The 14655-nt window shown below is 38.7% G+C and overlaps 1 protein-coding gene and 1 pseudogene across 1 annotated transcript; both read right to left on the reverse strand.

The window, feature by feature from the left end:
* Positions 1-4403: 4403 nt before the first annotated feature.
* LOC108401504 (olfactory receptor 6C2-like) lies at positions 4404-5360 on the reverse strand (annotated as a pseudogene).
* Positions 5361-13316: 7956 nt separating this feature from the next.
* Positions 13317-14258, reverse strand: LOC140843753 (olfactory receptor 6C2-like). The gene has a single exon (XM_073214177.1). The coding sequence runs from the start codon at positions 14247-14249 to the stop codon at positions 13317-13319; it is 933 nt and encodes a 310-aa protein (XP_073070278.1). The 5' UTR covers positions 14250-14258.
* Positions 14259-14655: the final 397 nt, after the last annotated feature.

The raw sequence follows: 14655 nt of genomic DNA on the forward strand, positions 1-14655 counted from the left end.
GTGCTGACAAACAATACATTCCCTGGGGGTCCTGGTTCTGAGGGGCTAGTAAAGGCTTTTGTTGTCATCTTCAAGAACAAAAGTTAAATAGATGTTTAAGAGACACTCCAGAGAGATTGTTAAGAAAGTTGCAATGGGAGCATCAAACATGGGTCATCAGCAGGCTAAGGCAAAGAACCAGAGAGAAGGAAGAGTGTGGTTGAATGGCATCCCTGCACTCAGCAGCCTGCAAAGGAGATATTTACATTTTCTTTCTCATCCATTATTTAAGAAGCCATATACTTCTCTCAGTATGGAGAAAATAGCTGTCATTTAACTTGAGGATTGTGTTTATTTTTTCATTGACCTTATTTCTTTAAAGAATCATTTTAGATTTACAGAAAAATTAAGTAGATAGAATAAATATATTGTCCCCATACATCACATGCCAAGTTTCCTCTCTTAACATCTTTTGTTAGCATGATGCATTTGTTACTATTAATGGGCCAATAGCGATACCTTCCTATTAAATAAAGCCCATAGTTTATTCAGACTTCCTTAGTTTTCATCTAATATCTTTTTCTACTCCAGGATGCAGCCAGAACACTGTGCTACGTCTAGTTGTCACACGTCCTTAGGCTTCTCTTGGCTGTGGCAGTTTGGCACACTTGCCTTGTATCTGAGACCTTGACAGTTTTGAGGAGTTACGGGTCAGGTACTTCACAGGATGTCCCACTGTTGGAAGTGGCCTGATGCTATTGGGAAGATCACAGAGGGAACGTGGCACCTTTATCACATCATGTCAGGGATACATGCCATCAACCTGACTTATGATTGTTATTGACCTGGATCACTGAGAGAATGTTTGTCAGTTTCTCCACTGTAAAGCCTTCCCTTCCTTTAGGATGGAGTATCTTTATAAGTTATTTTGAATTCTTCTGCAATAGGAGATTCTTCTCTTCTCCTTAACTTATTCAGTCATTTATTTTTATCAGTATGGATTCGTAGATATTTATTTTACACTTTGGATTGTAATCTAATACTATTCCATTTATTTTGTTACCAAAATCGTCCCAGCTTTGGCCACTGGGAGGTCTTCTAGTTGGTTTTGTTGTTCCTTGGACATACCTCATAATGTTAATATATTTGTTTTTATTTGTTAACAAGGCCTGTACTTAAGGGTTCAAAAACTAAGGGAAGGGATGAATTTAGGAGGTCCTGCTTTCATATAAGCACCCTTTTTCTTTCTAATACTGAAATACAATCTCTGTAAGACCTGAAATCTTGTCCTATCTGTTGATAAAACAGTACCTGGTATATAATGTTTACTCAGTAATTGCTGAATGAGTAAATGAAAGAATGGTGTTAGGTCTTGGATGGAAGCAGGAGAAATAGTGTGAACAATTGTAGCATGAGGTCTAGGTGATACCAAATTAGATGACACCTAATTAGGAAGGGAGAATGTGGTTTCATTAGAATTATTGGAGAAAAGTTAAGGAGTATATTAAGGAAATAATTTATAAATATTAAATGCTTCCATAATCATATGTTATTGGGCTACATGAGACTTCTTATAAAAATAGTTCAGGTCATGCAGTCGAATCAGTTTCCACAATTGAAAACTAATATAGAGATGATAAAGTGGTATGTATTATGAAGAACATTTTTAAATGGTTCCTTTGTCAAAAATATTTGACCTTGGAGAATCGTAGAGAAAAAATTATGTACATAGAACATAAACATATTCAAATCTTGTGGGAAAATGACATAATATGTGAAATTAAAATAATACCTAAAAGGATTTATAGAAATAGAAAAAAAAATCATTTTGGGCAGGGAAGATGAGGGGAGGGAAATGAAGAATAGATTTGAGAGGGACTTTGAAAAATGGCGTACATTTGAATAGGGTATAAGTAGAGTTTGCATAGGGAACAATGAAGGAAATTTCGAGTGAGTGACTGTCACGTGGAAAAGCTTAGTTTTTGGATTACGGTTAACGTCAAGGAATTGCACGAAGTGTTTGGATTAATGAGGCTGAACACAGATTTTAGAAACCCCTGACTGCTAAAAGGATGAATTTCAAATGTAAAAACTATAAGTTTCTGTAATTTTAAACAATAGTGAACCAATTAAAATAGCGTTTAGCATGATATAAATTTTGATATTGCCTTGGATAAATGATATGGGGAAGAAATTAGAAATAGAATATTATTAAGCAGGTGTCAAGATAATCTGATTTAAAGATAAAATTTTATATTAAAACCATGACGGGAAGATGAGATGTAAGAGTAACTTTTTGGTGGAAGAAACTGATAACACTGAGTGACAGAAACAGGGGATCTAGGAGGAAGAGCTGAGATAGGGTGGGGTGGGTTAGAACTTCGCCCCTTCCATGTGAAATCTCTTACACCTACACATAAAATTAAATTCCATGAAATTCTGAATATTTTCATTTGTTCAAATTGGGCAAAGTGAAAAGCCTTGATCAGTTTCAGTAATATATGAGTCATGTTTATGAACTGGAGTCCAAGAGTGACTCAAGGTATTCAGTGCACTAATTCCAGCTCCAAACACCTGACACGAAGCCCCCTTTTTGCATTCCCTCTTGCCAAGTAGATGAACAAAAGGACAATATCTAATCATGTAAAACAAATGTTGAAGATTATCTTTCATCAATCAACTGAATTTCTGTTATTGGTCCAGTTGACATACACTTGGTTCATGAAGTAGGCAGGATATTATTATTTTGAACCTTTATAATATTTTTAACTTTCTCCATCATCATCCAAAACAAAGAATGAGATTCGTAGACAGACAAGCTCTTCTTGCTAAGGATTCACAACTCGGGTGGAGTGATCAACACAACTACTAAGAACACCCATCCATCCAATAGATGCATGCTTAAAATACCAGAAGAGAAGCTAGAGAATTTTGGATTTTTGTGGGTATTTTAAGAAATTTTGAATAAACTAAGAAGAAAGGCCTTGGAGATGAAAGTCCTATCCTTCCTGAATATTTTTGAAGTATAACAGAAGTTTTTACTCCTAGTATGGCCATTACTTTGTAGGAAAAATTGCAAATATGAAAAAGATAAATGGTACATTTGAACAACTCAGTTATGTTTAATAAACATAGGCACTATTTATGTACTGTGAGAGCACAAAACTTTACTTTCACAATTACAGAACATGAAAAGAATAAAAAGACTGTTTTTACCACTTACTAGAACGAATTCCAATCATTGAGTCCAAGATCCTTTTATGACAATTATTCTTTTTTCCACATCTCTCCCTCTTCTCTATCATTTTTTTCAGACTATACCTAAATTTTATCTTCAATAGTCAATTTACACTAAGCAACGAAATGCCCCTTATAATGTCCTTCTTGAATTATGATCTTTTTTGATGTTTTGGCAATCCTGCTAATCCATAACATTCTTTTTTTAACCGATGTAATATTGGTAATAACATTATATGTGTTTAAGTTTACATTAGAATTCAACTTCCGTATACAGTACAAATTTATTACCATCAAAAGTCTAGTGACCACCCACTATATACTTAACCCCTGCCACCCATTCTGCCCAGCCCCCAACTACCATTGTTCTGAAATCAAGGGATAATGTAGGTCTGGATATTGGGGAACTTATCAAATCAAGATTTAGGTATCCTGCCTCTACATTCCGGCTTCTTCTCCTTGAGGCAATGTCTAAATACCATCAAAGACAATGCCAACAGAAGGCATCCAGCGCTTGGAAATACTGTTCTCTTTCTTCTGTTGTCATCATATTTCAGCATGCAGTGCACTCACTGGAATAATTTCCAGAAATGCCAATAGAAACACTTTTTTGTGTGGATAAATTGGTTTGAAAGAAAGTATATAGTTATCTTCACTGATTTTGAAGTTGCTCCATTAACACCTTCTACTTATTCTTAAAAAGTGGATATTTTATAAGGAGGAAGTCTTCTAGAGTGCATGTTTTTCTTTTAGATCACTTTCTAAGATTTGGTAAAGGATCTTGAATTGCTCTGGCACAGATGAATGATAGATATTGAAGTATTCCCAAAAAGTGAGAAGTAGTCTCTGGGGATTTATACTCCATATCATGAGAAGACTATTAGCCATAGATTGAACTTCATTTATTTACATTTGTTTTCAATGAGTTTGAGCATTTGGCATTCATTCTTGTCTCTGGAACATGCATTTATTGAAGAAACCATTCTGACAAATATCACCTTAGAAGGAGATGTAAATACCTTGAATTAGGGTTTTGGATTATAAGGGAAAATGTTTTTAGTGGGAAATTGTGTTGATAAATTTACAGAATAGGGAGAAACCATTATTTGGCAATGTCATGAATATTGCTCATGAATTACTCATATTTAAATTTCATTTAACTCAGTCTCAAAAACATGAATAGTCTCTTACTTCTTTGTGAGAAATACAATCTGTTTTACTGTGTCTTTGAAGGCATCTTTCACTTGTTTGTTTAGAAGTGTATAAATAAATGGATTAAGCAAAGGCGCCACGGACGTAGTGAGCACAGACACCACTTTATTAATAGCTGCTCCTTCCTTTGCCGAGGGCTTGATGTAGATGAAGATGCAGCTGCCATAACTGATGGAAACCACAACCGTGTGGGAGGAGCAGGTGGAAAAGGCCTTCTTCCTTTGCTGGGCAGAAGGGAATCTGAGAATGGTCTTGGTGTATGTGTAGGAGAGGTCTTAGTATGTGTAGGAGAGGACAACGTACACCAAGGTAATAATGAGTGCCAGCACAGCAAAAGTCAAGACAATTTTCTCTATTAACGCTGTGTCTGAGCAGGTTATCTGTAAAATAGGAGATGCATCACAGCCGAAATGATCAATCACATTTGAATCACAAAATTCCAGCTGGAGGCCCATGACAAGGGGTGGGAGGATGAGTAACAGGCCTGCAATCCAACAGCAGAGAACGAGTGTAGTGCAGACTCTGCTGTTCATGATGCTCATGTAATGCAGGGGCTTACAGATGGCCACGTAGCGGTCATAGGACATGGCGGCAATTAGAAAAAATTCTGTTGTTGCAAAAAGGACAACAAAAAATAACTGGGTGGCACAAGCATTATAGCTAACGGGGTTATCTCCAGATATCAGAGCATACAGGAATCTGCAGATACAGACAGTGGTAAATGAGACTTCAAAGAGAGAGAAATTTTGGAGAAAAAAATATATGGGAGTTTTAAGATGTGAATCCCACAGTGTGAGGGTGATAATGGTGAGGTTCCCAGCCACACTCAATAGGTAGGTGATAAACAAAAATACAAAGAGCAAGACTTGTAGTTTTGGGTCATCTGTCAATCCCAGCAGGATGAACGTGGTTATTGCTGTGTGATTCCTCATCACTGCCTTGTGCCAAGTCAAGAGCGATTCCACCTGAAGAGAGAAGTGTCGCAGGAAGCTGGCCCTGGAACCTGGATGCAAACGCCTGGCAGGCAGCTCACACACACTTCCTTCTTTTCCTTACTGGCCAATTGTTAACAGCAGTGCCTCTGACATCTTACGAGGAGGCAGCTACAGGAAATATCTAAGACGTATCTTATGCTTGTAATTCTCTGATTAGCAAGCACATTTACAAAAATGTCAAATAAAAGCCAAAGAAAACATAAATCATATGTGTAATTTACCATTTCTCAGCAATACTGTTTCATGGTACAGATTTTATTTGTCCTTATCCTGGAGGAAATTAAGTCATTTTTGAAGTTTTCTTCTCCCCTCCTCATCTTTCTATGTTTGCATACCAAACTGAAAAGCTCCATTTTCAAAATCAATATCTATCAGTTAGCATTTTTGTGTGTTTTACAATTTTTAGAGCAGTTTTAGGACCACAGCAATATTGAGCGTAATGTACAGATATTCCCCGTATCCCTCCTGTGCACACATGTGCAGCCTACCCCTAGTGTCAGCACTCTCACCAGAGTAGTGCATTTGTTAAACTGATGGACCAACATGGAGACATCAAAGCCCACAGTTTGCATTATGTTTCTTTCTTACTTTTGTCTATTCAATGGGTTTGGATGAATATTTCCTTAGTATTTCACATTGAACTTCTTATGTTGAATTTTAACAGCAGCACATTCATTTAAAAGTGTGTACTTTAAATTATCTCTAAATAGGGAGACTAAACGTTTAAAATGCAAAGATGTATCTGTTTTTTTCATATATATCCAGGCAAATGAAGGTATTTCTAAACCAGATTTGGGGAGTGCTCAGGCGGAACTTTTCATTTCTGGAACCTGATCATCAGCCAGCCTGAGTCCTAGTGGGGCTAGTGGGGCTCCATGGTGTGGGCAGGGCCCAGAGGGAGGCTCTGTGGCGTCTACTCTCGGCGCCCCCTGACCAATCCTCCTCTCTTTGCAGAGCAGCAGTCAGAATCAGTGCCGGGGTATATGTTAGTGACCTCTTGAAACAATTTCTGCTGCCTCTCTCCTCAAAACATTTCTCCCCACAATTTTAGCAACCAGCTCCCTAGCCCTGCTGCTTCTGTTCTTTGACTTTTTGAATATGCATCTTGCCAAGCAACATCCAGAAACAAGTGTGCACATATGAAGCGATTTTTGTGAATACTTTTTAAAGCACCCTGACTTCCTCATTGAAATTCCACATCGACTTTCCCAGGAGTTTTAAGACTCCCTCAGACATTCCATTAGATAGGTGATGGGGAAATTCCCCTCACCTTCGTGTCCGAACTTACCCTCACCGACATTCATATTTTAAGCAGCTGCTCTCAGGTATCCATCCTGTAAAATAAGATCTGGTTAATGCATTCTCGCTGGTGTTATACACTATTAATAATAAATATATCAGCCTGTAATATGTTTTGTTTTTTATTAGGGGGAATAATTTATTGTTAAGTGAGAAAATTTGCCATAATTCAAGGGTTTCTAGGGAAACACTGCACATTTTATATGAGTTGAGAATTTAATTTCTTAAGTGGTCCAACAATTGTCCCAGTTGTTCCCAATGTGTTTTCTGAATAGAGAACCAAAGATACATTAGGTTACTCTTTCCTATTGCTCAAGTGAGCAATCTACATTTATTCATCCAAATAATTTTTAATAAGCATCTATTATTTGAGGAGCATAATAATAGAGACTGTAGACCTGACCATTAGCAAGTTGCTCCTGAAGGAGCTCTCAGGCCACCAGTAGGAGAAAGTATGCCTTTTTAGTGCATACTCAGTGACATGGTAGCCCAAGAGAACAGTGGAAATGCAACTTTGTTAGTAACCTATGTTTCTTCTTTGGCAATCACTCTTTGTTATATTGGTAGCTATTCCTATTTTCCTAAGTTCATTCAGTTTTCTAGGTTCTTCTCTTCCCATTAAAGTTGTCACAGTTGCCTGTCACCATAAACTGGGTGAACGAGGACGTTGCTCAGGGTTCACAGACATGAAATCAGAACAGAAGAACCCCTCCTTGGAGAAGTGCTCCCTGCACAGATAGGATCTTGCCATGTTCCTGCCAGAAGTAGCTGACAGGCCAAACTAAATGGCAGGTTGGGCTTGTATTTGCACTCCTAATTCCTCCCTGCTTCCCTGCCTTCCAGTGAAGAAGAGATCAAATGCTTATACTGGCTGCTGACACTGTCTCTCCAGCTCTCCCTCTCCTGCAGGTTCCAGGATCTAAAATTATTCCCTGCTTTCTTATTAAAACTTTAATTCTTCTCTATTGAGAGTAAAGTGGTGAACTCAGTGACATCTTTATTGAAAGACTGCTGCCTTCCGGCCTGTACACCAATAACACCGGTTCTCTCTGTTATATTGGGAACATTTCCCTGGGAGGCCGAGAGCTACTCATTTATTTTGACTTTGGATCAATTAAAGTTTGAAACAATCTCACAAAAGAAATGATAATATTTATCCCTTTCCTCCCAGAAATATAGTTTCCAGTTAATGTTCACAGGCAGGCCTTGATGACAGCCTGTGCAAGACTGCCCACGCTCACTGTCCCTGGGGGGCTAGTAAGTGATCGAGATTCAGGTTTTTCTTTCATCAACTCCCTGTTTGATGATGAAAAAATGTGTTTGAGACACTTTGACCTTATTCATGTTTGGCAACAACCTCATTCAGCCTTCATGTGGGACAGTGGCTGCCCATGGGCTGGATAGTTGAGATTCAAAAACAGTAAATGCTGCCCTCTCCCAAATGTTTCAAAATTGGCCTCAATAACCAATGGAGAGTAAAGTGAGGTTCCCTGCAAGGTGATTTATAGTGTTGGTATTACTTGGTATCTGTGGCGTTAGTGGATATTACTGGGTGGCAATGCCTTTTCCAACAGCTTTTGTTTTTCTACCTCTCAAGTACTTATGGCCTCCTCCACTCTCAGCTGTGACTGTCACTTTAAAAGGCAAAAGTGACCACGACAGACATTTCTAATTTCATATTCCTGCAGAATAACAACCTATCAGAAATGGCTCTGAACACTTTTCTGCAGTATCAATAATAATGAACTGAATTCTAGAATTTTAACCTGGCTGTACTCACCCTCTGCCTGTGTTTTGATTATTTAGAAAAATGTGCCATGCCGATCACATGCTCACCCCCTTTCTGACAGGCTGTCCCCAGGCCCCTGAGGGAACCACAGTGTGAGGGGCGTTAGGTGGGGTGAGCAGCTTGTGGACACTTCTGCTCCCATTCTCACCAGCCCCCATCTCTAACCTGTCTCACCCCCACACAAGTGCACGTGTGAGCACGGACACACACACACACACACACACACACACACACACACACACACACACACACAGCCGAGTCTGACAACTGACAGAGCTCTCCTGGATTTTCACAGCTCCTGATAGAATGAGCCCAGTTTTAGTCCCCTCTTCCCTCACCAAGTCTATCAGTGTGTTCGATTCTAGATGTCCCAGTTACTCTGCTAATTCAAAGGAATAAAAGAGAGGTGCAGAGAATGTTTCTCTCTAGTTCTGTCAAAAGAGTGCATCTGAACTTCCTGGGCAGGGAGGCAGGCTGCCCTGCAAATTCTATCAGAGCATCATTTCTTTTATATGTTTCTTCTACCGGGACACAGGGAACATGTGAATGAACGAAATAGTCCTCAGTGACCCAGTTTATAAAGTTAATAATGAACTGGTGGCAGTCTAATCAACAGTGTGAAAACACATGAGGCAGTGGGGACAGTGTCCTCAGAGACACTGAGAGTGGTTTGATGTCATCTAAATTCTGTTTCGATTTTTCTTTGTTGAATCTCTATTTATCCTAGAATTATGCACTGTGTTTGGCACCATATATGATACATTATTTATCTTTCACATCAGTCTTAGGTAAAGTCAAAGAACAAAACTATCCTCATTTTGCCAAGGAGGAAACTGAGGAGCAGGAAAATGAAGTTCAGGATGCCCTGCCTGTGGCAGTGCAGGTTGAACAAAAGGTGGTGCTTGTCCCTATATTCAGGACACTGACCGTGTATGAAACTTTCTAACTCTTCTAGGGCTACCTGTTATTCATTTTCATCCTCTCTCCTTCTACCTATGAGTTTTCAGGTAGGCAATTAAACAACCTACTTTCAGTATTTGAAGCAAAGGAGAGTTTTGCATCTGAAGCACTGGATAAACCATTGTCTGAAGCCAGGACAAGTTTATTGTTTTGTTAGGGCCGATTACTGCCCAGTGAACTTGAACTAAGCTTTTTTTCACTATCCCTTCTGTCATGTCTGCACAGTTTTCACTCTTGCACTCATGCTGCTCCTTGTGTCAAATGAGGGAGCAGAGGTGTGTTCCTGCTGCCTCCACTGGAACAGGTGTCTCTGCTATCGCTTTACCCAGTCCACTCACTACTCCTCTGCTGAGGTTTGTCGCGCAGACTGGCCAAGTTACATCACGTCTCTGTCACCCCACTGTTGGCAGAGTGATTGAAAATTTTCCCTGGCATGGGGAGTGTGCTGGGAAGGAAGGACTAATGTCTCTGTAATCACAGTAAATTTTTGAAGGACATCCTGATGGGGTGTAGCAGGGACTGGTAATTTCTTCTCTGGTGTGTTTCTTCCCTGATCCATAGCAACTGAACCACAATTTTATTCAGGGTGCACAGTGCCTGGATAAAATACTGTACCCAGTCACCCTTATAACTGGCATGGTTGTGTGACTAAGTTTATGGTTAATGATGCATGTTACAGTGATTTTAATCAATTATTGCTGCAGAGCCATAAATTTCCCTGTAAATACTGGTTTAGCTGCATCCACAAATTTTGCTATTTCTCTTCTAATAATGGGTGTTTCTAGGAAAATTTGTTATTGATTTCTAATTTAATTCCGTTTGGCCAGGTGACATACTTCGTATTAGGATCGCTTTTTTTAAAAAAAGCAACTGATCATTATTAGCTATATTTTATTTAATTTTATCAACTGTGCCATATTTGGGTCTCTGTATTTGTCTCCTCATTAAAGGTTGTATTTTCCTGCTTCTTCTCACTTGTGGTGAATTTTCATTATGTCAGGCACTATGAATATACCTTCTTGAAGGTCAGATGTATTTCTATCCCTGTAAAGGTTCTTTAGGCTTCTTCTGGCATCATTTACATCACTTGGAGACAAGTTTGTCCTTTTAGTTTCTGTGTTAGTCTGTGTTACACTGGACCAGAGCAGTGTTTAGCCTAGATTTCTTTCCTCAAAACTGAGACACATCTTTATGAGTTATACCTAGTAAATTATGAGATTTTAAATTCTGTTTGGTGAGACTAGTAACCATTTCCATTCTTTAGGGTGTTCAGAATTGCAGTCTTTGCTGGTGAATCTTACTGTAGGTAATTTCCCTACATGTGTATGCTCAGCTGAATGCTCATGGTGGGGTGCCTGTAGGTCACCAGATGTTTCCCTCCGTGCCTCTCCCACCTCTTGGTGCTCGTTCCTGTGAACTTCAGCCTCCCTAGACTGTCCCCTATGCTTCCTGCACGCTGGCAGACTGATGGGATCTCTATGAGTCCCTGCCTGTACTGCCTCCAGGAAGCAAACTGAGGTAATCCTCGCTCAGGTATCACTGTCGTTCACTGCTTGATGTCAGATATTTGGAAAATGTTAGTTTTGTATATTTTGCTTGAATTTTTACTGTTTTAAGTTAAGGGACCACATATGCTCCTGTGACTCCATTTTAGGTTGAGCCTATCTTCCTAGGCTCTTTTCCTCATATTAAAACCTTTTCTAAAGTTCTATATTTTTTAATATCTAGAATGACTGACAATCTTCACTTGCTGCTGTACTGAGTATTCTATATATTCCTATAAAATTTCTTTTTTTTGGTTAAGATTAATTTTTGCCTTCCCCTCAAAGTCATTTGTTCGGCAGCATGTATGCTTGGCTCCTCACCGTGTGAAGTGAGTAGCGCTCTCTGCTGCCTGAGAGGATTGGTTATCATTTGGGGGTGGGTGTTGGTGGGCGGAGTAGCAGGGAAGGCCTTCAGGAGATGAGGTGCCATCTGAGATCCTGCAGTCTGGCTTAGACATGAGGCCAGCACATAGTAAGTGTTAATTTGCAGAAATATCCGTCATGGTGTGCAGCCCTCCTGGGAGGAGATGGGTTTACTGGCCCTTGAAAGTGTGCTGCCCTGTGGTTTGCTTTTACCAAGTGGCCACACTTTTATGGAACATTTTAGCAGAAAATGAGGAAAATAAGAAGAGTAACTTTTGTTGATTATTTCTGAGTTTCTGGTGACCTTGGAGAAAGAAACATGATTATCTCAGGGTTTTAAATTCCTATCTCAAGGTATGAAAGATGTCAGAAAACTATGACTTCCTTAAAAGAAGTCAGTGTCTCCTGCACCTCCTATAGGACTTCTTGAAAGCAACCCAAGTTTAGTTTGTTGAATAAATTAATTTCAATGCAAATTGAATTTACAACCTCTAGAGTTTGCTAGAGGACACGAGTATGTAGATTCCATCGAAGTTCCAGAGAAGCACACACCTATACCCTGTCTCAAGGGTTTGATCTCTTCTTGCCTGAAGAGCCTACAATCACCTACTTGGAGGCAGTTTTCTTGCAGGAGAATGCTGAACTGTTGAGGACCCACCCCCACATTATCTCCTTGCTTAGAGTCCAGTAACCAGACTCATCAGGGCATCAGGTACACAGTATGAGCGGGAAGGAGGTTCCACAGACACCAAAAGGATTTTAAAACAGCTAATTTATACCAACAGAAACCTGAGGGATATCTATGAGAATGGGTCATAAGAGTTTGGAATCAGGGTAAGATGAGAAGTAATATTGAACTGGGTAAATTTACTGATGTGAAAAAAATATTATTCAGTTTTAAGTAAAGAGGGAAATCCTGCTATTTTTGAAAACATGAATGGACATTGAGGACACTATCATAATTGACAGAAGTCAGATAAAAAGATAAATAGTATATGATATCACTTGTATGTGGAATCTAAAAATGTCAGCCACATAGGAACAGAGAACAGATTGGTGTTTGGCAGAATCAGGAGGTGGGGTGGGGGAAATGAGTAAAGGTTGTCAAAAGATGTAAACATTCAGTTATAAGATAAATAAGTTCCAGAGATGTAATGTTCACATGTTGACTATAGTTATAAACACTCTATTGTTTAATTGAAACTGCTAATAAAGTAGATCTTAAAAAATTTATCACTAGAAAAAAATTCTAACTATGTGAGGTGATGGATATTAATTAAACAATGTGGTAATCATTTCCCAAAATGCATGCATATTAAATAATTATGTTCTACACCTTAGACTTATACAATATGTCAAATATATTTCAATAAAACTGGAAAAAAGTAAAGGACTGTAATGCCAAAAATACAAAAATGAGAACACTATGAAAAATTCCACTTTAATAGCAAGTTAGTGTAATTCAATAGTTTCTCCTTAGTCTGTAGATGGTCGTTTGCATAACAAAACATAAATTACATGTACATTCTTCTTAAGACAGTTGATGCTTGACCAGGAAGGAAAACTGAGACAAATATTTTCTGCCACAGACAATCTATTAATTTAATGAAATGAGTGGACTAAAATACAGCCTAAATTTTTACTGTCTATTTGTATTTTAGACATAATGATGAGGTGTTGTTCGGACTTTATGAAAGTGTATTCATGCTTAATTAGGAAAGGGAACCACTATAAAAGAAGTTTTATTTGAATTAAGACTATAGTGCTTACTTAAGTCTGTGATTCTAAGAGTAATGGAAAATAAATTTTGATGGTTAAGCAGAGTAATTTCAGTATTGTAGTGTCTACTTGAATTGTTGAAGACCCATAGAGATGAACTACTATTGGATGAAATATTTATATGTATATGTTTTTAACTTTTAAAGAATTCTTAGTTTCCTAATTCTTTGAAAGAAATACCATCTTTTTTATTGAGTCCTTGAAAGCTTGCTTCACTTGCTTGTTCCGCAGAGTATAAATGAAAGGGTTCATCAGAGGGATGACTGACGTGTTGAGCAATGACACCACCTTATTCATGGCCACGCCTTCCTTTGCTGGTTTGATGTAGATGAAGATGCAACTTCCATAGGTGATGGAAACTACAATCATGTGGGAAGAACAAGTGGAGAAAGCCTTTTGTTTTTGCTGAGCTGAAGGGAGTCTTAAAATAGTCTTGATGATGTATATGTAGGACACAGCTACACAGACTAATGTGAAAATGAGGGTCAGCACAGCCATGACGAGGGCAAGCTGCTCTACAGATTGAGTGTCCGAGCATATAATCTTCAGAAGAGGAGATGCATCACAGGCAAAATGGTCAACGAGATTGGAGTTACAGAAATCCAGCTGAACTCCTAGGCTAAGTGGGGGGAGTATGACAACTAACCCAATCTGCCAACACAAAAGGACAAGAATGGTGCAAACCCTGTCACTCATGATGGTGGTGTAGTGCAGGGGCTTGCAGATGGCCACGTAGCGGTCATAGGACATGGCAGTTAGGAGAAAAAATTCTGCTGCCCCAATGAGGATGATAAAAAACAATTGGATGATGCAAGCATTATAGGTAACCCTTCTGTCCCCAGTTGTCAGGCTATACAGGAATCGAGGAACACAGACAGTTGTAAATATTATTTCTAAGATGGAGAAATTCCGAAGGAAAAAGTACATGGGTGTTTTAAGGTGAGGGTCCAGCAGAGTGAGGAGCACAATGATGAGATTTCCAGCAACAGTGAAAATGTAGGTGAGAAACAGAAATACTGAAAGAAAAACCTGTAGATGTGGGTCATCTGTTAATCCAAGTAGGATGAATGTTATTGAAGAATGATTTTTCATCACTGTCTTCAGATATGTAATGAGTCTGTATTAATAAATCATAAACTCTGAATCTGAAGATTAGAATGTAAAAATAGTATTCAATAAGCTGTATAGAGGAAAGGAGCCACACAAGTCAGGAGAAGCACATTTTTTACCTTTACTGTATCATCAATAGTCTGACGTAGAAGTGACTGCGTTATGTTGCATTTCCCTGGACTCTGCTTTACCTTAGTCTCCACAGTATGTTTCATACCAAATATCCATCTGATGTTTCATTTTTCACTAGTTACGGGGAAAATTTTGAAATATATAGAAAATGCCACAAGGATATCACTGTCCCCTGAGATTAAGGAGGCTGTCATGGTATCTCGACTCCTCAGTGTAGAGTAGGAGATCCATAAAAGTTAGTACTAGGAAAATTTCT

The sequence above is a fragment of the Manis javanica genome, chromosome 10 (assembly GCF_040802235.1).
Source record: "Manis javanica isolate MJ-LG chromosome 10, MJ_LKY, whole genome shotgun sequence".
Lineage (NCBI taxonomy): Eukaryota > Metazoa > Chordata > Mammalia > Pholidota > Manidae > Manis > Manis javanica.